The sequence below is a fragment of the Gasterosteus aculeatus genome, chromosome 8, assembly GCF_964276395.1.
Source record: "Gasterosteus aculeatus chromosome 8, fGasAcu3.hap1.1, whole genome shotgun sequence".
Classification (NCBI taxonomy): Eukaryota; Metazoa; Chordata; class Actinopteri; order Perciformes; family Gasterosteidae; genus Gasterosteus; species Gasterosteus aculeatus.
In genome coordinates, this window is record NC_135695.1 from 19232607 (window position 1) to 19256135 (window position 23529).

Sequence of the window (23529 nt, forward strand, 5' to 3'; positions counted from 1 at the left end):
GTACTCTCATCTCATTTATTGTCTTGACATAGACCGTTTCCCTCTACATGAACGTCTCTGATCTTTGCTGTTTGAGACTGTTTCCTTCTGAAGATCAAACCAAACACAATAAACCGCACAGCACATCTTTGTTTTACAATTGTTTTTATTTGTTAATTTATTTCAAAACACGCAATTTTACCCATATTATCCTTTTAAGTTTTTATTTTTCTGTAACAGTTATTACTCAGATTTTTTTCCTTCACAAAAGTCTCAACAAGAGTGAAACTAAAAGTCCTCCACAGGCTCTCCGGCTTCTGCAGTGGGAAGAGGGAAAAGAGGCTTTCTGACCAGACGTGGTGAGTGGGTCTATCCATGTGTCTGTGTGGTTGGAGGTGTGTGTGTTTATAGTGTGTGTGGGGGGAAAACTACACCAGGGTGTGTATTTGTACGTGTGTTCATGTATGTGTGTTTTAAGTGCAAGCGGTGGAATGTCCACATGTCCGGTAAATCACAGGACCCGGAGAGCTCAGCCGGGTCTCCTGGGTTCCGGGAGCCGGATTGTCACGCCTCTGATTTCATCTTTGGTTTCAGCAAAACTCTCTCAAAAGGCCGACCCGCCCCCTCCGGCACGAGCCTGTGTCTGTTTGTGTGTCTGTCGGCCCGAGTGCAATATAAGCCACTGTCTCCAGACGACTTTGTAAACTTGGGTGAGTACAATGTAAGCGTCTTTGCATTGATTGTGGCCCTTCCTTGGCGCTGGGGACAAAGACAGTCGAACATTGTAGAACAATGGAGCCATGAGTGTGTAGGGGGGGGGGGGATGGGGGGTGGATCAGCTTGCAAACATCAACGTGGGCTCCATGTTGATGTCAATGGCAGTTTGGGGCATTTGTGTAGCGCTGTGTGACGTCAGTGGGAGGGGGGGTGGTGGTGGTGGTGCTCTCCGCTCCCTTGCAACACTCTGCCGTGCCCTGAGTGAATTATGGGTTTCTCAGGGAGGGGGGGGAAGGGGTCATGTGGGTGAAAGTGTGAGCAGCGGGAGTGACGTAATGTGGGGGGGGGGGGGGGGGGGGGGGGGGGCGGGTTATGGGGTAGAGGGTTGTACACTCTGACCCAGCAGCAACGATTAAGATTGGGGGGGTCAGGTGTTTGCATAGTTCTCTGTGCAAAAGCCACCAACCGGAGCCATTTTTTTATTCCTCGCGGCTGGTTACATCATCGTTAGATTAGCAGGAAGTCGTGGCGGCGGGAAGATGTGAAGAATGGTCTTTGCACCACAGCTCTTGTTCTCTTAACCTGCAGTGCACTACATTGTGGCAGTGTGGGAGGTGTGTGTGTGTGGGGGGGCAGGAGGGTACGAGATGAAAGCGGATGAGTGAATTTGAAATGTTTGGATTCCAGTCGGGTAACCGAGCTCGATGCGACGGGTTAGATTGGTGTTTGGGGTGGGGGGGGCAATGGGGCAGTCGTTTGGCAGTCGGGCCCTACAGCTCGTCGCAATTCAGAGAGCCTCTTTTCCCTTGATTTTGGTCTTCCGTCCTCCCCTTCCCACTGGCCTGCCCCTCTCTCTTCCCTTTTTTCTTGTTTTGAAACTGATTGTCTTCTACCATCACAAAGACACTTGGTTCTGATTGATCAACAGGTAACAGAAGAGGGAGAGCACAGTGTGACTGGGGGGCGTCTACACCGGTCCCGTTGGCGTCATTGGACCCCCCCCCCCCCCCCCCCCCCCCCCCACACGGTGAAATGACACGCACATACGCTGTTTGACAGGAAATGCTGGCGACATTTCGGGGCTGGATCGTCAGTTGCCAAATGGTACCGCGGTTGGTTGGTCGGTCAGTCAGTAAGAAATGGTTTCAAAGTTTTCGCATGACAAATATTGCAACCCATGGCAAAAGGAACATTAAAAAAAAAGGGGAACACGGTTTCTTCCACGTAGGTACAAATGAACACACATACACAGATGGAAGAAAAGCATGTGAACAGACATACAGGTATATTCGAGGCCGCTCGGGCCTGTGTGTGTCCCTCTGATTAACTCCAAGTAAACAGCCCGTCTTTGGAAAAGCAAGACACACATTTCAGGACCCGAGTGAGGACCACAAGCTGAGGAATGAAGATTGAATGCTATTGATTAGGAGGAGAAGGAGTTTGACCTCCCCCAGCACACACTGCCCCCTACTGTCTGGATTTATATACATTACAAAAAAAAAAAAACAGGGGGAGAAGGAGAAGGGTTGCAACAACACATGCACACAACCAGTGACTCCAACAGTGACAGAAATTCTAAAAACAAGGACCCCGCCAACGCCTAAAACCCCGATCCACCCACCCTTTTTTTTGTTTGTTTTGATAACCAAAATATCCCCCCACCCCTTCTCCACCCACGCTTTCCATCCTCCTCTCCCCACAGAATCACAGGTCATTCCTGTTGGTTTCTATACAGTTATACAATATCCATGCACAAAAGAAAAAAGCGCACCTTCTTTTCAATAGGAGGTGCTGGTCTTTAATATTCTAAGAACATCAGGAGCACTTGAACACAACCAGGAACCTTCAAAAGTAACTGTGAAATTGTTTTTTTTTTCAGAGAAAAGACTAAATTAAAGGCAGAAGAAAGCTATTAATGAGTAAAAGGTTATTCGTCCTTTGGTTTAACATCACATTTTTGGTAAAGAATTCAGCCCAAATAGTATTTTTGTCATTTCATTTTTTTTTTTGTGTAATTTTTTCTTTAACTAAACATCAAAAGTGAGCATTTCTCGCCCCTCTCGCTCGATTCTAGCCGTCTCTTCTGTCTCTTTTCTCACGTAACCCTTCACAGAAACATTCACAATGTCTTTTCCTTTATGAAAACAGTAAGTACATGCCGTAGCAAAAACAAACAAGAGAACGTACGAGAAAAATGAGCAAACGAATAAAAGGAATTTAACAGTATAAAGCTTCAAGTCACAAGTTCCAAAACTAACTATCATAGTATCATAGTTTCATAATCATTGTTATCATTAGCAGTATTATTTTCAGTTTAAATTACATAAAGTTTACATGAAAGGTTTTTGAGGTATTTCAGAATTAATTGTCAACACACGCCTACCGGGTCTTAGCACTAGCCAGGGGGAGAGGTCGTCTGGACATATGGTGGTGGAGGGGGAGGAGGGGGGAGGGGGGGGGCAGAATTTGTGTGTATAAACTGTCAGTGAGTTTTCTAGTGAAGCCTCTGTGCTTGTGCACGCAGGGCGGACGTAGAAAGACGTTAAGTTATTACGGTTTCCCCACTACAGCCCATGTGGTGCTTAGATCCCCGGCCTTTCAACACCCCCCCCCCCCCCCTCCCCCCTCTTTCTCTGTTACACAAAAATATCTCTGATGCGAGGAGGGGTAAAGTGGCCGAGGGCCCGAGCACACCGGGGGGGGGCAGAAATAAGAGGAGAGGAAAAAAACGCAAAGGCTCTGAGCTACTAGAAGATCGACTATACAGTAACAAAGTCTCTGACAGATTAAGGAGTAACATATAATTTTGTTTCAAATAAATAGTGTATAGAAAATGTTTTATAGACTTTCTACATGATAAAGTGCTTGTATTCTAGTGTATCAAGATGGAAAGTCAATATGGGAGAAAATGCTGACACAGCCCCCACTCTGTGTCCCTCTCTGTGCCCCCCCTCATCCCGCCTCCCCCCTCGCTTTACGTCCATCCAATTATGGGTGCGTTGCCTGAATGTGAGTGTATGTTGTCAATGGGTGTGGAGCTATGTGCATGCACCCGCTGTGTGTGTGTGTGTGTGTGTGTGTGTGTGTGTGTGTGTGTGTGTGTGTGTGTGTGTGTGTGTGTGTGTGTGTGTCCAGTGCAGTCCCACCCGTGGTTGAAGGGAAAAGGCACTCAACTCTGTCTGCAAGGCAGCCACCTCCTCCTGTGTGGCACGATGCTGTCCGACTGCGCTGTTTGTGTGTGTCTGCGTGTGTGTCTGTGTGTGTGATGTGTATCAGTCCATCTGTAGCAGTTTGGGGCAAAGATTGGGGAAGGGGTTTGGTTTTTTTTTTGTTGAAATCTTTTTTTTTTGTTGGTTTTTGTGGGTTTGAGTCCCCCTAGGCAGTTTGGGACCGGTAGGCTGCAGTTTCTTTGGTATCAGTGGCGGTTTCACAAACCACTCAGCTTAGTGAGGTAGCCACATTGGTTCTCACTACAAACAAATGTCATTTTGTCAGCCTCATACCTAGAGCTGAATCTAGCTATTTACCTATGCTCACTGAACTGTATACCACAAATCGATTTTTCGCTCATCGTTCTTTTGGCGGCGTTAACTCACCGCTTACAGCGACGTGAAGTTAGTCAGTGTCCCTCCGTTGACTCCTCCGCGTTGAGCATCTCTTTATCTGATCCGCACCGCTAATCTGACTACATTGTTGGAAATGCTACAGTTGCATCTTGAGACCACACAGATAAACAATTGAGTCCAGAGCGTCGCCCCTCCCCCGCCCTATACAATTTAAAAACGCACTGAATGAGCCAGGGCGTTTGGAGGTCGTGTTTTGTCCCCCTCCGTTGCGCCCCGTTCTCCAGGGCTCGGCCTAAAAAAGGGGCCCGAGGGCTCCGCAGTTCTGACGCGAAATGCCAAAAGTGAGAGAGCGTCCGTCGTTCATTTGTCTCTTCAGCAGCTCCCTGTTTTTTCTGTTTCTCCTCCTTCTCACGGTAAATGTCTCCCCCGAGTCTTTATTCACATACAAGGCAAAAAAAAACAGAAAATCCTTCATTGGCCTCAGTCCTGGCATCCCCTTTTTTTTTTTTTTTTTTTTTTTCAAAAGTCCTTCCTTTTTTGTTTTTGATTTATCAACAAGGTGCCTTACTTATGCACAACAGAGCACAATAGTAACAAGAAATAGAAACTTTGTGTCTATGGTACTAATTAAATACCCGCATCAATATAGAGAGGAAGAGAGAAAGAGGGGGGGGGCAGAGGGGTTAAGAGGGGGAGAGAGGAGGTAGAGAACCAAAGATAGAATGAGAGATCTTCTGCTTCAAAATGTGTCCAGTTATGCGTTGGAGACATTTGTAACACATTGTGTGTGAGAGTGGTATCTTCGTCATTTGAGGTTTGTTTATTGTATGCCTTAAAATCTGATTCTTTTTTTTCCATTTTTTTACTAAAAAAGTATATTTTAATTCAGATAAAAGCTGATTGTTGGTTGCTATGGCACACACCGCCCGTCATCAGAGGGGCGCACTGTAGCTGTGTGTGAACCCTAGTACCATATTCTCTGATTCGCATTAAGGCAGTAAGCATTGGCACTAATTATTGTAGCTTTTTGACAGCTGAGTGTGGTAGTTAGCTTTGGGTTAGCTACTGGTAACCCTTGTGTGGGAATAACCAGGAGATTTGGTTCCAATCGCATCTGTTAAAAGCGTCTGCTTTTTTTTGTTTTTGCAAACAGATGGGATGGAAGGATGATTTGACATAATATGAAGCCTCCCAAAATAACATGAATTAAACTTTGAATGTGTCCGTCCCACTAAGCCTGTCTGTGACTTTGCCCTCTGTTGTACTTCTCCGTCCCGTCTGTGTGATTTCTGCTCTCTGTTCTGTGGATTCGCGACAATTCCGATCGGCTAAACAAATCCCTGCCCTTGCTAAATCCTTTTTTGGGGGTTTTCAGCATTCAGTTTAACCTCCCTCACCCCCTCCCTCCGGCTTCCCCGGTGCTGGTTGGGTGAGGAACGACAATAGGATAATGGTTCGCTATTGATCTGCCTTCAAAGAGCTGCGAGGCCCTGAATGTGTTGTGCCGTGACTTCTCCTCAGCATCTAGTGGCTCTTTCCTCCCTCTCCTCCCCTCTGAGCCCCCCCCCCCTCGCTCGGCTGGATGCAGGTCTCTATCATCGGCTGCAGGGGGCACTGTTGCTCTGCCGGCACAGGCAGGACTTGAGCTGTGCTGCTGCTGCTGCTGTTATGAGGCCTTTTGTGTCCCCATCTCCTGTGGGTTCCGTGTGCTCCTCTTACGTCCTGCTTTTCATGTGCAGCTGTAATGTAGTTGGCCGCATGCCCGAACGTGTTGTTTGTCGCTTGACTCTCAGTTATTGATCAGAGGAAAAGCTCCCGGCAGAACAAAGAGCATGACCAGACATCTCGCCCGCCTCTCCTGTTGGTCCGAGGAGCACAGACTCCAGGCTCAGGCAGGAGAGCAACAATGACATGTCTCCCTACAGGCCTCCAACATCTGTGCAAAAAAATATATAGACCTGGGCCTGGAAGACCTGAGTAACTCCTGCCGAGCATCTTGAGTTTCACCTTCAGGAGGGGTCAAGGCCCCCCGCTCTCGCTGTCTGCATCGATTCATTTTTCAATTCATTAGTTTGCCGTATGATCGGGCTGAGCTGCTCTCTGAAATGGCCGGCCGTCAGGGAATACCTTCGGCCGAGGAATGAAGGAGACTACGGGAGAAGGTGGGGGGGGGGGTTGGTAAAGGCGCAGAATAGGAAAGCCGGGTTGTTGTTGTTTTTTTTCGTAGGCTGCGTTTGTTCTCTTTGTGACGGCCCGGCGTGTGCGGGATGGGGCTTGGATAATAAGGCTATGTGCTGTTCTGTTTTCAGATTTATTGCCGTTCTTTCGCCCCCCCTTTGCTGCTTCCGCGCGCCGGCATGGAGGGGAGATGAGAGAGAGAGACTGGAGAGGCAGACACGGGGTGAGTTGAGTTGGGGGAAAGAGGAATCTGTGGCTACTTGGGGTTTGGTGAAGGAGGCCGGCCAATGTGTCTTGATGCTGTCCAAAAAAAAAAAAAAAACTCAAATCTTTGGTGTCGCTTTACTTTTGTCAGATGCCGTAAAAATGATTTCCTTTCCAAAAAAGACAGAATCAATGATTGTCCTTGTGTGAGTGATGCAGAGTGGACCTGACTTCACAATTCACCTTTTTAGGCTTATTTCAGGTGAGAGCTGGAAATTCTGACTGACAAAAGAGGTGATTGCATGGCACAAAGGATTCTTTTTTTTTTACGGGCAGAGGACGCAGTCAGGTGGCCCTGGACAGGTGGGGTTATCACAAACCTGGTTCCCCCGGCCCCCTGAAGGCCCTCCCCTCCTCTCAGGCCTTGGAGAAAGTGGTGGCCGACGTGCCCGGCTGCCCGGGGCTGCCGCCGTGGTCGTCGTGCCAGCGGTCCACGCAGCGGCGCCGCGCGTTCATGAAGAAGTTGCTGACGGTGCTGAGCTCCAGGCCGAGCTGCTGGGAGATGGTGATCTGCATTTCCTTGGATGGGCGCTTGTTCTCCTTGAAGATGGCGATGAGAGTGCGGCGCTGCAGGTCGGTGAAGACCAGGCGCTGCTTCTTGGGCGCCGTGTTGCGGTCCTTGTGTTGCTCCTGTTCTTTGCGCTTGCAGGCTTGGTGTGGATGGCAGCGGTGGGAGGGATTGGGATGAGAGTGGGAGGCAGAGAGGGGAAAGAGAACACAAAGCAAGGTAAATATACAAAAGTGACTAGTTTCCTGATTGGATGGCAAAGACGGAAGGTGGAGGGAAGTAAAGTAACTAAATGTACCGTTTAGCCAACACCTAAAGACATAGAAACTACTTCATACACAAGCAGAGGTTCTACAGCTCCATCTCTATCTCGCCATATTAAAGTTGATTTAAAGCTAATCCATGCCTCCTGCCCAGTGGGAATATTCCTTCCATCCTGCAGAGTGCAGACAGGGAGCCAGCCTGCGGTGAGAGAAAGATGGGGTGAGGAGGGAGGGAGGGTGGGAGGGTGGGGGGGGGGAGACTGGCTGTTGCCTGCTAGCTGGAGACACTGCTGTTTGATTCAATATTAATGCAGTTTGAGTCGCAATGGGGGACTGAGTGACTGTTGCACAAAAGTAAGCAGTTTGTGTGTCAGTGTGTGTGTGTGTGTGTGTGTAAATGAGAGATAGAGGAGGGGCATTCGCAGGGAAAGAAAAGATTCAGAGAGAAAAGAACAGAAAAGGTGGAGGAGTAACCCAAAGTGTGCGTTTTGTGTGTCTGTGTGTGTAAGAGCCAAAAGAGAGGAGCTGGGAAAAGGAGGGAGGGGCGGCGAGTGAAGGAGAAAGAGAGATATTGACCGACTTTGCTGTAGGAATTGGGGGGTTCTCTGTAGGGACCGGGGTCAGAATCTCCCCCCCCAGCAGGTCTACAGTCTGCTACTTCAAACAGAGCACACTGGAGCCCACTCTATTGAGCTCTGAGAGGGTATTTATAACCCCCCCCCATGCCCCCTCCTCCTCCACCACCACCACCACCCCTCCCTCCCCAAACACAAACACTCGAGAGGTGCATGCAACGGCTGCTGCGAGCCCCTTCACACACACAGAGCAATTTTCAAAAGAAAGCGTATTCTTCTACGTTTGGGAGTGATGCGGGTGGGGGTATGGGGGGGGGGGGGCGGGGGGGTAGTGAACACAGAAATTAATAGTTAATATGGTGGGTAAGTGTGTTGTAACTCAAAGTACTCGTAGGAGACGGGTGGAAAGAAGCAGACAGGTTCAGGGTATACAAGAAAACGAAAAGGAAAAAAAACACCCAGAGATGATGTCGGAGGAGCGTGTGTGTGTGTGTGTGTGTGTGTGTGTGTGTGTGTGTGTGTGTGTGTGTGTGTGTGTGTGTGTGTGTGTGTGTGTGTGTGTGTGTGTGTGTGTGTGTGTGTGTGTGTGTGTGTGTGTGTGTGTGTGTGTGTGTGTGTGTGTGTGTGTGTGTGTGTGTGTTGTGTGGAAGGTTAAGGCACCACCTCTGCAGCCACATGTCCCCCTGCTGGCTGAGGATCGAATCCTGCCAGAAAGGACCGTGCGTTCGTCTCGGCCTCCCGACCGTCTCAATAAAACGAGAGCAAATTGGAGAGAGAAAGGGAGAGAAAGACGCCCTCCCTGTGGGGTCTCCACCTGCTGCCGTCGCCATTGTCCAATACTTTCATACTCGCCTTCAATAATGTCTCACTCTCACGCTGCGTGTGTGTATATGTGTCGTGATGCATTTGAGGACGGAGTTTTATTTCCTCTCTCCGCCCCCCCCTCCTTTTGCAGCGTGAGTGTGTGTGTTTTGCAGGGGAGGTTGTGATTATGCTGAAGTGGCTGGAGCCAAGCAGTGGCGCTGTTGTGTGTCTAATTACAGTGGAACAGAGCCCATTGATCAGCCATTGCAGCCCAATCTGTTTACTACAGATGTCTAACCTGCACACGAGCCCATCCATCATATTCGTATTTCACATCAACGCCACAGATATATATTTATCACACACACAGCAGTGCACCACGTCGCGGTTTAAATCCATGGCTGTAAGTACAGGACGTACAGCATCATCATACATTGTGGATTCATTGTAGGATTAAGGGTAGTCATGGCGATGAGGCGGAGGAGGAGGAGGAGGAGGATGTAGTTTGATCATTTGGATTCGGGGCTCAAATGATTCCCATAAGATGGATGACAATTGACGGGACGGGACGAAACAGTTTTGTAGCGAGGCGTCACGTAAAGATTTAGTTTATCTTTGTATCTATTGTTCCCCCTTAAAGAGATGCTCCACAGATAATGACCCAACAAGCAGCCAACAGCCACAAGCCAAATATTATCCGGCCTTTCCTGGGGGGGAAACTTCGGCCGGCACATTGGTGTAAAGGATTTATCAGGAAAAAGATTCTTCAGTTCACTCGGTTCGTGCTTCTTATTCAAGCATACGTCAATTGTGGCTGAGACGCAGCCGACTTATGAGAAAAGCGCAAGTAACGTGTGACCTTTTTGTCGATGGATCATTCGGTAAAGTCTTCTTGCGAGTCCTCAAACAATTAGTGTGAATTGTTTTTGATCATAAACCGAACACCGACTAGATCAGAAGAGATTCAATTAATCCAGATATTAAAGTATCTGAAGTCCCATCGTGACACTTTCCCTTGATTAAAATGCATTACAAACATGATGTTTTTACATAATTATGTAAGTTACCATAAGTTAGGCTTAAGTGGTCATTGTTTTCTTTCAGTGAAGTAAGATGGTTTTTATGTTTTGTGTATTTTTGAAAAGACGTAATGATATTTGACTTTACTTCAAGCAAACCTCTTACCGTTTCAGTCGTATTTTAACACATAACAGGGATTCCGATGCATTATTTAAGAAAATTATAATGTATTATAACTATGGGAATTTTAATGAATATTTGAAGAAATATCTCTGATCAACCAGTAATAGTTTTTTATGAAATGTGATCACCATAAAGCCTCATGGAGTGCTTTTACCCATAATTCAGTACTTCAAGTTAATTACATGTATGTTTAGAATGCATTATGTAAATAGACGTTGTCAGCAAATGATTTTCCACGTTGGTGAAAATCCATCCCACCACCAACCTGCAGTTTAGCTGAACATTTGGAACTGATGTGTTCCAATATATTACGTTGGCCTCTTTACAAAAATGTAAAAAGAAATAATTTAAATCTGAGAAACAAAAACCAGTTAGTGGAACTCGTCACTCGTCAGGTAATGTGCAGCCTTGATGGAGAGAAATGTGGCTTCCAAACCATATTCTTCAACTACAAAGCCACTTTTAACATTTATCCTTTGCCAAAATAACACCAAAGTCTCAGTCAAAACAACCTTGCTTACGCATGCAAACATGGTTTTAGAAGAATGCCCACACCAGAGGATGCTCTTCTTACATGTAGGGACTTGTACTGCACTGAGCTCCCCACTGACCGGGGGAGTAGCTCCCACTTCTCCTCAGCAAAGACCTGCCATCCCCTCCGGCTTGGACTAGTGTTGGAAGAGGATTGGTTTCCCAGCAGGACGGTGAGCCCAAACACGCTGTGAAGTCTGTTTGAAGACCAGCGAGGAGCAGCGAGCAGTGCTGACGTGCACGGCTTTGCCTCCACAGGCACGAGAATTCTACCTCACGGAACAAAAGGTGAAGATTCCAAAGACCGTTTTGTTTTTGTTTTCGGTTTTGCTGAACGCTTCTTTTGTTTTCTCACAAGCTTTTTAAACTTTTATGTGGTATTAAATGTGACTTGATTGCAGATGTGTGTTGGTATGCAGACCGATGCAACAGCATTTTTTATATTTGACTTTACAATGACTTCCTCTGCAGCAATACAGTATATATCATTATAAATATATAATGATATATGATGTGATATTTCAGTCCTCACTGACTTCCCATTTATCTCGTGCAGCTTCCAGGTCAACAGACTTTCCTGCAGTACTTGACCTTTTTCTCCTGGGATTCGTACAGATGTGGGACCGTGCACAGGTATTCATATAGAAGCACACAATCTAAGGCCGTCCCAGTATCACATTCTCATTACACAATTATCTGGAGGGGGGGGTCCAAACGCTATTATTCCAACATCTGTGGAAGATTTTGAGAAATAAAAATTGTCAGTTAAATTGGCCTGTGACCTTGTTTATTGCGCATTTACTGTTTTATTTGTATCATTCTACCCAGAGTCTATATCCATAATATTAAGCTGTTTCAGAGGTGTTGGGTTATTTACACAATATGTATTTTATTATTAACATCACATCACTATTTCATTTTTAAATCAGGAAACATTTATTGCCAAAATATATCAAACATACAAGGAATTTGTCTTGGCGGTTGGTGCGCGACAGTATATCACTGTTCTGTATATTTATATATATTTAGAAATATTCTCAACGCCCATGGACCTGAAAATCTAATGTTTTCATTTTTATATAAGCCATTTCCTATTTTTGCCTGTAAATGGATTGTATATTGGAACGTAGTTAACATATAGCAACATCCGGACTCCTGAATAGTCTCTATGGTAACACTTTATTTTCTCTAAATCCCCCAAGAGCTTCAGACTAAAGACGCAGAAGTCCTCCTCCCGTTTTGTGTGGACAGCCGCTCCTCTCTCCACATCCACCGGCGAGTCGCGTCCCGCTCGCCTCATCGACCGCTTGCTCGGTGCCGCTGCGGTCGGCAGGTGTCGCTCTCACCGCGGACCCCGGCTGCACGGGGATCGGGGGGGCGGGGGGGGGGGGGGGGGGGGGGGCGACGTGGTGTATTTGCTACAGGCGCTGGATTTAGCAATCAATATCGATCGATCGGTGAGGAAGGGGGCCCTGATTACTGAACCAAGCTCGGCGTTAGAAAAGAGGAAAGGAGAAGAAGAAAAATCGATCATTGCAGCTTTTAGAGCTACAGTAGGCACCGGGCGGAGAGGCGGGCGTAAAGGCGCGCACAAAGAGCAACCGGACAAGGGCAGAAATCCCGCTCCGGCGTTGGGTTGAGTGTTTTCCGAGGCGGACACCCCCGCTGCGACACGCAGGCATCAGAGAAACGGGATTTGTGTTTCTCTCTGTATGTCTGTGGACTGCAGCTGGCCTATTTGGAACACAACAACGACTGATTAACGGACGCATCCGTGGCTTTCGTTTCCCAAGTGCGCGTTTTGCATTTTTATTCTAATAGTGTTGTTAGAATAACGCCTCCGTGTCCCCCGACGGGTCTTTTTTTCTCCTCGTTAACTATCAAATTCCTCAATGAGTGATTCGTCATCTGTGCGCGTCCGCTCGCGGTGAAAACGGGGATAATTTAGGCCCATTCCTTCTCCCCCGATGACATTAATATTCTTTCCTTCACGACAAACCGAGCGAGGTTAAGAGAAAGGCCCTGGGTGTTCGATATCGATCGATGGATTCGTGAATAATTCGTGTGTGAAATTCAGTTCGTCCAATTAATTATGCCTCGGAGGGTGGGGGAGGAGGTGTTGAGGGACGGGGGTGGGGGGGGGGGGGTGATGGGCCCGCAGAGGATATTTACGAAGGGATCGGATAGACGCAAAAGAAAACACGCCAGGCAGGAAGGACGGAAGGAAGCGTGACGATCCGGCGCTCTTTGCGGACAAAAAAAAATGTAAGAAGATGAGTAACTGATCATCGCCTTGGTCTGCCGGTGTTTACCGCGTGCTCACAGCTGTCTCGGGCCTCCCCCGTGCCTGCAGATGTGAGTCCATCTCCAGCATTAATCGTGTATTGATCACCTCTGCCCTTCCTGCTCATTATGAGGAGGTCTAACGGCCTTAATATTACGCCCACTGTGTTTGAGGAAACCACGATTACACATATGCACGTAAGTATATAAATAAATAAATAAATTCCAAACCTGTACCCACGAGGCCTTCTAATTAATTTACCAATGGGGATGTTTACCGGTTACCGCGTTTATGGACACACACACACACACACATACTGCAGCCCGTTTATGCAGGAACAGTTTGCGATGCTCTCTGGACTCTGGAATGTAAGAAGCACGAAGAAGCAATTTGATGTTTAGGGTTCAGTCAATTTATTAAGCAACGTCGCTGCTGTTTTGCACGCGCTGTTGCCTTAAAGATTGATGCAAATGCGCACAGACCCCCCCTCCCTCTCAGTCCGGGTGGCATTTATTTCATGCTGCGCTGCAGGGCAATGCCAAGCTCTCTCTCTCTCTCTCTCCCCCTCTCTCTCTCTCTCTCTCTCTCTCTCTCTCTCTCTCTCTCTCTCTCTCTCTCTCTCTGTCCAACTCCCTCCTTCTCGCTTTCTCCATCGCCAGGCCGAAACACTTGCAAGCTCGATACCCCTTAATGTAATGAGTGAGAATTGGTGTTAATATACTGATAAAGCGACACCATTTGTTTGTTTGCATTCTCCGGCGACTCAGCTGCGAGGCATTTCTTCTGCAGCACTTCACTCAACCTGATCTCAGTTGCACCTTCTCCCACATCGCAACTCAGTCGAAGTGCCGGCATCATTTTCCCTTCATTTATTCTGTCGGCTAACACATGCAAGTATCTTTTGATATGTATACATGCATCTTTATTTTTAAACACTATTTTCGGTCATTTGAGAAATGGACAGAATGCAAATGAGAAATATATTGTCATCCAGCCACGCGTTATTAGCCAACCAGCAGTAAACCTGCGTAAGAAATTGGACAGTGCTTAAAAAAATTCAATAATCAGTACAGGCTGCTGCATGTGATGATCACGCTCCTTATGAGGTTTTAGATAATTAAATGCACACAGTCATTTAAGCGCATGATTGAGGGGAATGTCTACATGTTAACCTGCATTATAATTATAATCATTTCTGCTGGTTAAAAAGCAACTTTGGTGCTCGGGCCACTTATTTGTAGGAGTGGCTCCGTTGTTGGAACAAAGCTCCTATCTGCGTTTATCATTGATTTTATTCATAATTGCTTTGACCAGTTATGCGTGATAGTGGTAATGATCACGATGCTTTATTGGATTCCAGAGGAGAAGGGCTTTCATTTCCCACAAACAACAGGTGTGCGCCCACGTTTTACGGCACTTGTGAATTTATTAGGAAATTCTTTACTTTAGGAGAATTTAAGGTTTGTGTTCTCAAAATTGTCGTAAAATATACTCACACCTGTATTACTAGAAAATAATAAAGAAACAAAAGATATAACTCCTGCTACAATTCACCCCATTAGCGACGAATCCCACTTCATTGACATTTAAAGAAATGTGTGTGTGTGTGTGTGTGTGTGTGTGTGTGTGTGTGTGTGTGTGTGTGTGTGTGTGTGTGTGTGTGTGTGTGTGTGTGTGTGTGTGTGTGTGTGTGTGTGTGTGTGTGTGTGTGTGTGTGTGTGTGGAGTCTCTTTTGGATGATGGTGTGTGGGGGTGAAAGGATGCGGCCAGTCAATAACTTCGCGCTTCCGGGGGGGGGGTCGGGGGGGGGGGGGGGGGTCGGGGGGGGGGGGGGGGGGCGCATGTGAAAACCACCGTGTGTGCCGGGTCTCCAACTCCCATTAAGCTCCTTTTCATGTGCTGTAGAGTTCACACACTTTTAAAAAAAAGTTGGCTTCAACTAATTGGCATTATATCACCAATTTATTAGAGTCTTTAAGGGACCAGCTGGATATAAAGGATCTTAGTTGGATGATTTATCAAAATGTCTCAATGTTCTTCAAATGTCAGCTGCCACTTCGCTGTTAATTTATTTATTTCGTCACAGGAGAATCTGCAAACTGATCTGCAGTCAGATGATCTGTTTACTCTCCACGGAGGGACGAGACAGGTTTTCAATAGGCACGAATTCTCGAAATTCAATTCAATACAGTTCTCACTCAATCATGTGCAGAGACTCAACAAATATCTCTACACCAACCATTATTGCGGCGATTTAATTGAATTGAAACAGACTATATTAAATCAAATTAAATAGAAGTTATTATTCCGTATCACATTATTCTATTTTTATCGCGGGATATTTTCTCGATGCTTGTAGCTAAATAACATTGTTAAAACGTGTATTTATTGCCCGCATTTATTAATGTATACATTGGTGCAAATCATTTAAACAATTCCTTCTGTGTGAACACTAATTAAAGAGATGTGGTGAAAAATAGAGTAAATAAAATGTAATTCTAATCATTGGATTAGATTGCGATGGCTGCGCGAATTTGAAAAACATTGTGGTTTTTTTTTTTAAACTTGCACACAAACACACACTCTGCAGAAAACCTCAGTAACTAATGGAAGAAAAAAACAGTCAGCGTTTTCATATCGGCTCAGTAAAGCAACAAATTATTAATTTCAGAATAACCCGCAGCCTCTTCGTTGGAGGCTATTTAATAACATGAAATATAAAGGCTATATGCGCTGCATCGATTCATTCATCAATTGATTTCACAGTCGTTTTGTTCCTTTGTTGATCTGTGTGGGGTTGCCCAACCGGAGTTTCGAGTTGCTTCTGTGGGCACGATAAGCTGATCGTGTGTGTGTGTGTGTGTGTGTGTGTGTGTGTGTGTGTGTGTGTGTGTGTTTGCGGTTTTGTTGAGATCGACCCTGCAGGACGACTTACAAGATCCCGTACAAACGTTCTGCGGGCTCTTGTTTCAAAAAGGCCCGGAGAGATGGACACACGACTTGTCATCATCATCTGTCTGTCTTTTCTTCTCTTTTTACACGACTCAGACTGAAGAGTATCAATTAAAACCCAAACCAGAATAATCGTGTAATAGAAACTGCAAAACCTATATTATACCACCTTATTGAATTAAATATTGGCTTGTTTTAAATCAATAAGTGAAACAAATAAGCAGTTGTGTCCTTTCTGTTCTTCTTTTTAGCCACAAATAGTGCCACTTTTTATTTTTCTTTAAAAATAAAACCTTGATTCATGAATCACTGTAAGAAACATGTGGAATGATAGACACAGACAAATCTCTCTCGCATGAGATTTTTAACACCTAATAAATTACTTGTTGATCTCCCAGAACCTTAACAGTGTTAACTCGTGCGCCTTCGGATCGCGCGGACATTTGCCTTGTGTTCTTAAACTGCACATTAAACAAGCCATTATGGGGCCTTTAATAACCGATGGGCCGTCCTGTCGCAAGATAAGCAACACAATCACACCTAAATGTTTGCGCGTTACAGTCTGAGGAATGGGTTGCATGTAATGGCAATCACGTGATGCATTATTCGTTGCATTGTTGTTTGAGTGTGTGTGTGTGTGTGTGTGTGTGTGCGTGTGTCTGCTTTGTGCTCCAGCGCGCGCGCACGCACACAGAGTTTTGGGGGGTGGGGAGGGAGGGAAGTGTGTGTCTGTGGGTGAAGGATGGGGGGGGGGGGCGCCCGGCGTTACATAACAGCGCTGAGCTCCATCGACACAATGTGCTCTGGTCAACATTTTAATTGCTCAACAGTCTGCTCTTTGGAACCGCCGCTTTTCTTCGGCGCTGATGCAAACCGCTGCAGATTGTCGCGGGTCAAAAAGCCACAGTGTGTGTTTTTGTGCGTGTGTGTGTGTGTGTGTGTGTAGGATTGCAGACCACACACCGGGCTCGACTCTAGCGCATGGACGAATGATGATATTTAAAAATGATTATCTAAGGGATTTGTGCCCTTTTTTAAATGTATTTCCTTTTTTGGGGGGGTGGGGAGGGAGTGTATTTGGTTTCGCAGGGGAGGGAGGGAGGGAGGCACGCGGTGCCATTAACCATTTGAGGCTAGCCGCGTGCGTTCAGTCGACTCTGCCAGCAATTTGATTTAAAGGTCATTCTCTCCTATCGATCCGGTTTGGCGAGGGGGCGACGGAGTAGCGTAGGAATTGATCATCTAAAATAGAAGAGACGGTATTCGAGACTGTACTGACTCCAGACCTCTGCTGTCTGTGTATGCGTGCGCGTGCGCGTGTCCGTGTGGGTGTTTGCAGTATTGCCCGAGTTCCCTCGGAACGCCCGATGTGGGAGACGGCGCAGCCTGTCGCTAATCTGATTTCTATTAAAATTACATTATTTTGAATAATAAGGTCGACTCGGTCAGAACGTGCGCGCGTGCGTTGAATAATGAGCGGCTGTGACCTTTGAGCCGTCTGGTGCTGCTAATCCGTCGCGATATCGCAGAACTTAAGAGAGTGGGCTTCCAAAAACTGTCTTACACTGTCCAGTTTACAAAACCAGTGGTCCTTTTTTTTTTTTTTTGGTGGGTGACCAGAGCACGCGGCGGGATTGTTGCAGCGAGCCGGCGCGAGTGCACGCGTTTCTATTAGTCGTTCGTTCTGCTGCTGTGTGTCGTGAAGGGTGAGCCGTTAATGTGAGAAATGGTGTTGCATGGTGGAGAGGGGGAGTGTGGGGGGGGGGGGGGGGTGCATGGGTGCATGGCGCAGCTCCAGAGATGGAAAGCCGAGGCCGGGGGAATGGAAATCGATACAGATTCAGGGCTCGCCAGATCGGGCTCAACAATGTGGCGTGAACGCGCTCAACACCCCGATCACATACACACAGGAGAGGAGAAACGGAGGCGACACGTATGGAGGCGGAAGCGCGTAAGGATATGAAGCTTCAGCCCTTAGATGTAAACCATCTTGTAAACCACACAACACGAGTGCCCCCCCCCCCGCCCCCCCATAACCTCCCACGAATGATTAAATCAGGAATATTCATTCTAAGTTGTATGACTTGACCCCCCCCCCCCCCCTCCCCCTCTCCACCACATGCATCCAGCCTCTTCGTTATCTACTGACGTATAACGTCATTTCATTCACTCGGGATTTAAACAAAATACGCCTCGAGGTATAACCCCAAGAAGATGACTGTTGCATCCCCCCCCCGCAGGATTTCAAAATGTGTGTCTCCGTAGTTCTTCTTCGCGAACAACGAGGCTCTGAAACCGCAGCTGCCCTGCCCCCCAAATCAATTATTAAAGTACCAATCGATCATTTCGCAGGCTAATATCAAGCCATCCCGTCATGAAAAACATAAATGTTTCAGATTAACCGTAATGCCTTATCCCGTCTTATAATGAACAAAAATAAATGCTTATTTAGCCTCCAGTTTATTTTCTGCACACACACACACATAAATAAGAAACTGATTCAAATGGGATGGCGTCGTGCTGACAGTATGGGTGCAGGGCGGTGTGATTGACGCGGTTGTGGATTGTAATATTGATCGATGGATGGAAGCTGTTGGATGAAATAATGGTGTTCAAGGCCTACAAGAATGCTATTAACTATGTATTGGTACAACTGCAGTTCACCACCTTGAACTGTCCTCAAAACAGAGGAGATGCCCACAGTTCACTGTAGCTGTAGCGGGCAGCAGATATCAGCACTCTGGACAGCGCCCTGAAACCGGTGAGAGAAAACTGACCCACAGGAATAAATTCCCTCATTCTAAATGATTTGTAGAGGGAAATAAAATGAAACGTTTGTAGCCTCCTTTATGTGGGTGCCATCATTATTTATTTTAAAAGCAATATTTAAAGAACACTTGAATTAACAGCAATAAGGAAGTTAACTGGGTAACTCAATAAAAATGGACATTGCTAAGCTGAGGCGGAGGGCAAAGGGAGCATTGTTTGGGTGGGGAGGGTGGAGGGGAGGGGGGGGGGGCATTGCTCCAGGATTAGGGCCGTGTAAACTGCGTGTAGTCCATTGAAACATGAATAGAGGCCTCCCACCCTTAACAATGTTTTTCCTCCGTGGCCCTTGGGTCTTGACCTGCACACTCTGGCACGTGCTCCGGCCATTCAAATGGTAATAAACCAACTGCGCTTTTGACCGGGACCCTGGCATGCACCTAAATGGGAAATAGAACGCGCGATTTAGCGGACGTTTGGTAAAATAATTGCCTGCCTTCTTGTGGTGTGCGGCATTTGGCTTGAATATTCAACACCCAGGACAAATTACACACAACAAATGGAACGCGATTACAGTAAAGGAAAAGGTGCGCAAATGAGGGATTTTTTTTTTCCAACAGCTGTACGCATCCCTTCCGTTCCCGGCTGCCCCCTCCTGTGCTCCGGGGGAGGGACCAATGGGAGAGAGTGCTGAGGCGGGATAATTGATAGATGCACTGGCTATCCTTATCGATCAGGGCTGTATTGACCCGACCAAATACATTGAGATGGAGTGTGGAATTCAACACAGATGCAAAGACGAATTGTTTTCATCGTTAATGTGATCTTTAAATGTCTCCCCAACCTCACTCGGCCCGCGTCTTTCTTATCTGTGCAGCGTTATAATGAAGTTGCTGTTTATTTGCACAGTAGAAAACGAGACGTCCAAAGCAGCTTGCCTGGGTGCCACGAGTCTGCCTGCGGAACACAATAGGTGCATGGGACGCCTGTGGGTCTGCCCTCGTTGCATTAGGAGATGTTGAGCGTGAAGGGCACACATTTTCACATTTTTCCACCCCCACCCATCTCTGCTCTGCTTTTCGTTTTAGGGCTGGATTGTCATGTATGTGTGTGTGTGTGTGTGTGTGTGTGTGTGTGTGTGTGTGTGTGTGTGTGTGTGTGTGTGTGTGTGTGTGTGTGTGTGTGTGTGTGTGTGTGTGTGTGTGTGTGTGTGTGTGTGCACAGACACTGGCATTTTCACATTAGCTAAGCAGGGCAGCTGCATTGATTTGTGTGACTGTGATGAATTTGGAATAGTAATTTGAATTTATTGATTGATGTGGCCGAGCGAGCCTCAGCCTCACTTTCAGCATCACATCCCCTCCCCACCTCGACTCCCACTCCCGGCCCACACGCTGCACAGAGGATAATGGGGATTTTAAATGCAATAAGTAAAATGTTGCTTGGTGCATTTGCATACAAGCCATTTGTCATTTTGCACAACTGCTTCTTCTCTGAGACCGTTTTTTGACTGTAGTTTAATGGACAAAAGAGGCACAAAAATCGGCTATTTTAAGGCGGACAATATGAGTGGAGTAGGCTATGCATAAAAATGTATTTTACAATAGAATAAAAAGAAATGATCACCTCTGGATCAATTTGAAAATGTAGGCCTGAACTACATTCTACATCCAGATAAGCACACGCATGCACATTTAGGCTGCCTGAGGCCTGATCACATAAAAATATGCACTTGCAGGACTGTGGCACTCCGACATATCAATTGAGTTGGGGCAGGTGGGGGTGTATCCTGACGCCGAGTGTGGAAGATATAAAACCTCACAGCCCAATTAGCTTTAACAGCAGTGGCACTTAAAGAGACAATTGTGGAGTGTTTAAATCTTTATTTACCAGAACCCCACTAAATGTGCAAAGGAACAATTTACATGCCATTAAGTGCTTTTCAATAGGGCATTGACTGGAACTAAAATATGCCACTATATCTGCTTAATTGAACTGGTTCGCTGAAATACGACACAGAAGAGCTGATTGACGTTTGGAAGAGCAGCACGTCTAAACGGGGCCTTTACACAAACATCAATGCGGCGGGGGACCTCTCACTCACATCTATTTTAACCCCACCGCGACGTCTTGCGTTTGCATTTACGTCCTGGTAATCAGGTACTAAGTGTTACGGGGTTTGAAGGAGGGGGGGATTAAATTCACAGCGTTTAGTGCGATAATCTTTACGCAATAAAACTCCAAACGATGCGTGGACATGAAGCATTCAAAGAGACGGGGTTCAGAAACGGTGCATTGGTGTGCCCCAATTAGTCTCCAACTGAAAACGAGGGACGTCCACACCGATTTTATAATAACATGTGACCGCACACAAAATCTCACCAAGCGCAATAATTGGAATTTCTCAGTGTCGGAGAGCTAAAGCCCTGAACTAACTTTTGAGAAGAGATACCCCCAGAGTGCAGAGCAGACAGCACGGGCCAGAGAAAGACGCATCTGTTTGTGTCTCTGTCTTTCAGATCCAAATCGATCATTTATCAGTGTGCTGCTCTGAAAGGGGACGCCTGGACCTGAAATATCGATCCACAGGAGGTCATGCTCCCCCGACTCTTGGCCAGGCCTCAGAAGATTCTTGTTTGTGGCGAAGCGCTGATTTGACAGGGGGAGTGCCAGATTACCACATCAACTTTGTTTGATCGCAATAAGTGCAAAGTAAAACGGGTTATTTGCGTTGCGGTGATCCCTCCGTGTCTGTTAGCTTTAGCAGCTGCAAGATGCAATCAATTTTGATCGCATCCTGCTTTGATTTGCTTTGTTTGGCTTCTTTCTGTGCGTGTGTGCGTGCGTGCGCGCTCGCGTTTGTGTGTGTGTGTGTGTGTGAGAGAGAGAGAAAGAGAGAGAGAGAGAGAACGACATTGAAAGCGAGTGACACAGCATGAGAGGGGTGCTCGTATCCTCGTCCCTAAACCGCTGCATGTGTGCGTAACACATCTGGCCATACTGCGCGTGCACCTTTTCCGCTTCTGGGAGATGCGTCCTCCCTTTTTGTTTATATCACCTCCAGTGTTGCAGAGCGTCTGTTTATACTATCATGGATCGTAGCATCAATCAAAATATAGATTTCCCCCAACATTTAACACCCCAACTGTCGTGATGAAGTTTTACTCGATACAATCGACTAATAACTTCTAGTAATGTCTGTTTGAGCAGCTATTGACAGTCTCGCCACATTGACTTCTAATTGATCCCTCCACATCACTCAGGTTGGGAGCTGTCTCCTCACTCACCTGCAAGCCGGAGCGCCGACATCCGCTGGAACTCGGGCTCCTGGAGCCACTTCCACATCCTCCTGAACGTCTCCCGGCCAGACTTGAGTTTACTCCACGGTTTAGGGTTCCGCAGGAGGTCGGACAGAGTTCCCTGGGACCGGCACAAGATCCTCTGAGCAAAGATGGCCTGCGGGATGCTGTAGCGCTTGAGCTCCGCCGTTATTCGCTGTGCCACCTCCTTGGTGTTTATCTCCTCCACCTGCCCCGACCCACCTCCCTGCCCGCCTCCCACCACCGTCTGCCTGTCCCGATCTGACATCATGGACCCGTTTGCCTGAGAGTGCGGATGGTTGTGATGGTGTATACCGTTCAAAGATGTCATGAGCCCGGCCCCGTGGCCCCCGAGTCCCCGGGCCAGATGCTCCTGGTCCCGGGACAGCATGGCGGCGTGGGACTCGAACCCCCCCGAGGATATCATCTTGTCGTTGGAGAGGTGAGCTCCGGGGCCGTAGGCACCGAGAGTCTGCTGGGAACTGTGCAAAGACCCGAGACCGTTGGACAGCGGGGACAGAGACTGCCCCATGCCGGACATGTCCTTTGGGTAGTGCCCGTAGAGGTTGCTCATGGAGGCGAGGCTCCGGTCGTCCCTCATCAGGGTGAAGCTGCCGCTGACGTTCCCGGCCGCGAGTCGCTGGTGCGCCGGATGATGGTGAGCGTGCGGGTGCGGGTGGTGAAATTTCTCCGAGACGGTGGATATCGGGGGCAGGTGCTGCAGCGGCGTCAGCGTGGTGTAGGTGCTGCTCAGGCTCATCCCGGAGTCGCACGACATGGTCATTGCCGGATGCAGGGGCCCAGACAAAGCGTGGTCCGTGCGGTAGTCCCCCGCTCCCTCTAATATCGAGGCCATGCTGGACACCATGGCTGACCGTCCGTGCACCAAGTTCCGATGAGACGACTGGCGCGCGTGCGGGGAGTTCATTAAGTCGTTCGTTTGATGGGAATGGGGCACGCCGTGCAGATTTCCAATGTTTTCCATTGTAAGCTCCATCGTTGAAGGGATCTTTATTTGCACCCCTCTCGCCGCTCTCTCGCTCTCTCCCCTCCGCTTCTCCCCCTCTCTCGCCGCCGCTCTATCTCACACTCCTTTCCAATAAATTTAAAACGATTTCAAAGCTAAGCCATTGATTGAGGGTTGCCTCTCTGCAGTCAATCCAGCATGGTTTTAAAAGATCGGGTCCCGACCGCCACGCCAACCGCGCCGCAAACCGATGCTTCAGTGCGCGAAGGTGTCTGCGCCTGCCTGGATTTCTTCCGCTGTGGAGCACCTTCTACTATAGCCAAAGCGCCGCTCCGCTCTCTGTGTGTGTGTGTGTATCGACGTGGCCGCGCTCATGTTAAGATGAGCTCGAGCCTGCGCGCCTGTGCGCGCTCCCGTGGTGCGTCCGCGCACTCTTGTCTGGGGCCAACCTGACGTCACTGGACCCGATGTCATCGGGGTTGTTGGTGTTGTGCGCTGGACCTCCAACACTCAGAAGAAGAAAAAAAAAGAAGAAGATTGCATTAGACACTTGTGAAGATAAAAACACAGGAGTGCAGTGTGTGCAACATTTACACTGAGATGGATAAGATGGACCTGCGCCTTGTTTTCTCTGATAAAGGCATTTGACACG

At 47.5% G+C, this 23529-nt stretch overlaps 1 protein-coding gene across 2 annotated transcripts; it reads right to left on the reverse strand.

Annotated features, from left to right (window-relative positions):
- Positions 1 to 127: 127 nt before the first annotated feature.
- Positions 128 to 23529, reverse strand: onecut3a (one cut homeobox 3a). Of its 2 annotated transcripts, none has more exons than XM_040184842.2 (2): positions 21878 to 23529; positions 128 to 7354 (listed from the first exon to the last, which is right to left on the reverse strand). In XM_040184842.2, exons 1-2 carry the CDS (start codon positions 22905 to 22907, stop codon positions 7062 to 7064), a joined length of 1323 nt encoding a protein of 440 aa, XP_040040776.2. In that variant the 5' UTR covers positions 22908 to 23529; the 3' UTR covers positions 128 to 7061. The 2 variants fall into 2 exon arrangements, with proteins under 2 accessions (XP_040040776.2, XP_077964709.1); XM_078108583.1 differs by lacking the exon at positions 128 to 7354 and adding an exon at positions 18827 to 19030 and having other exon boundaries at positions 21878 to 23334.

What these genes read in the sequence shown, in the direction of transcription:
- onecut3a (XM_040184842.2), bottom strand. Translation starts at nt 22,907, where the DNA reads ATGGAGCTTACAATGGAAAACATTGGAAATCTGCACGGCGTGCCCCAT. An exon ending in GTCGGCGCTCCGGCTTGCAG is followed by an intron (nt 7,355 to 21,877) that starts GTGAGTGAGGAG and finishes ATCCACACCAAG; the next exon opens with CCTGCAAGCGCAAAGAACAG.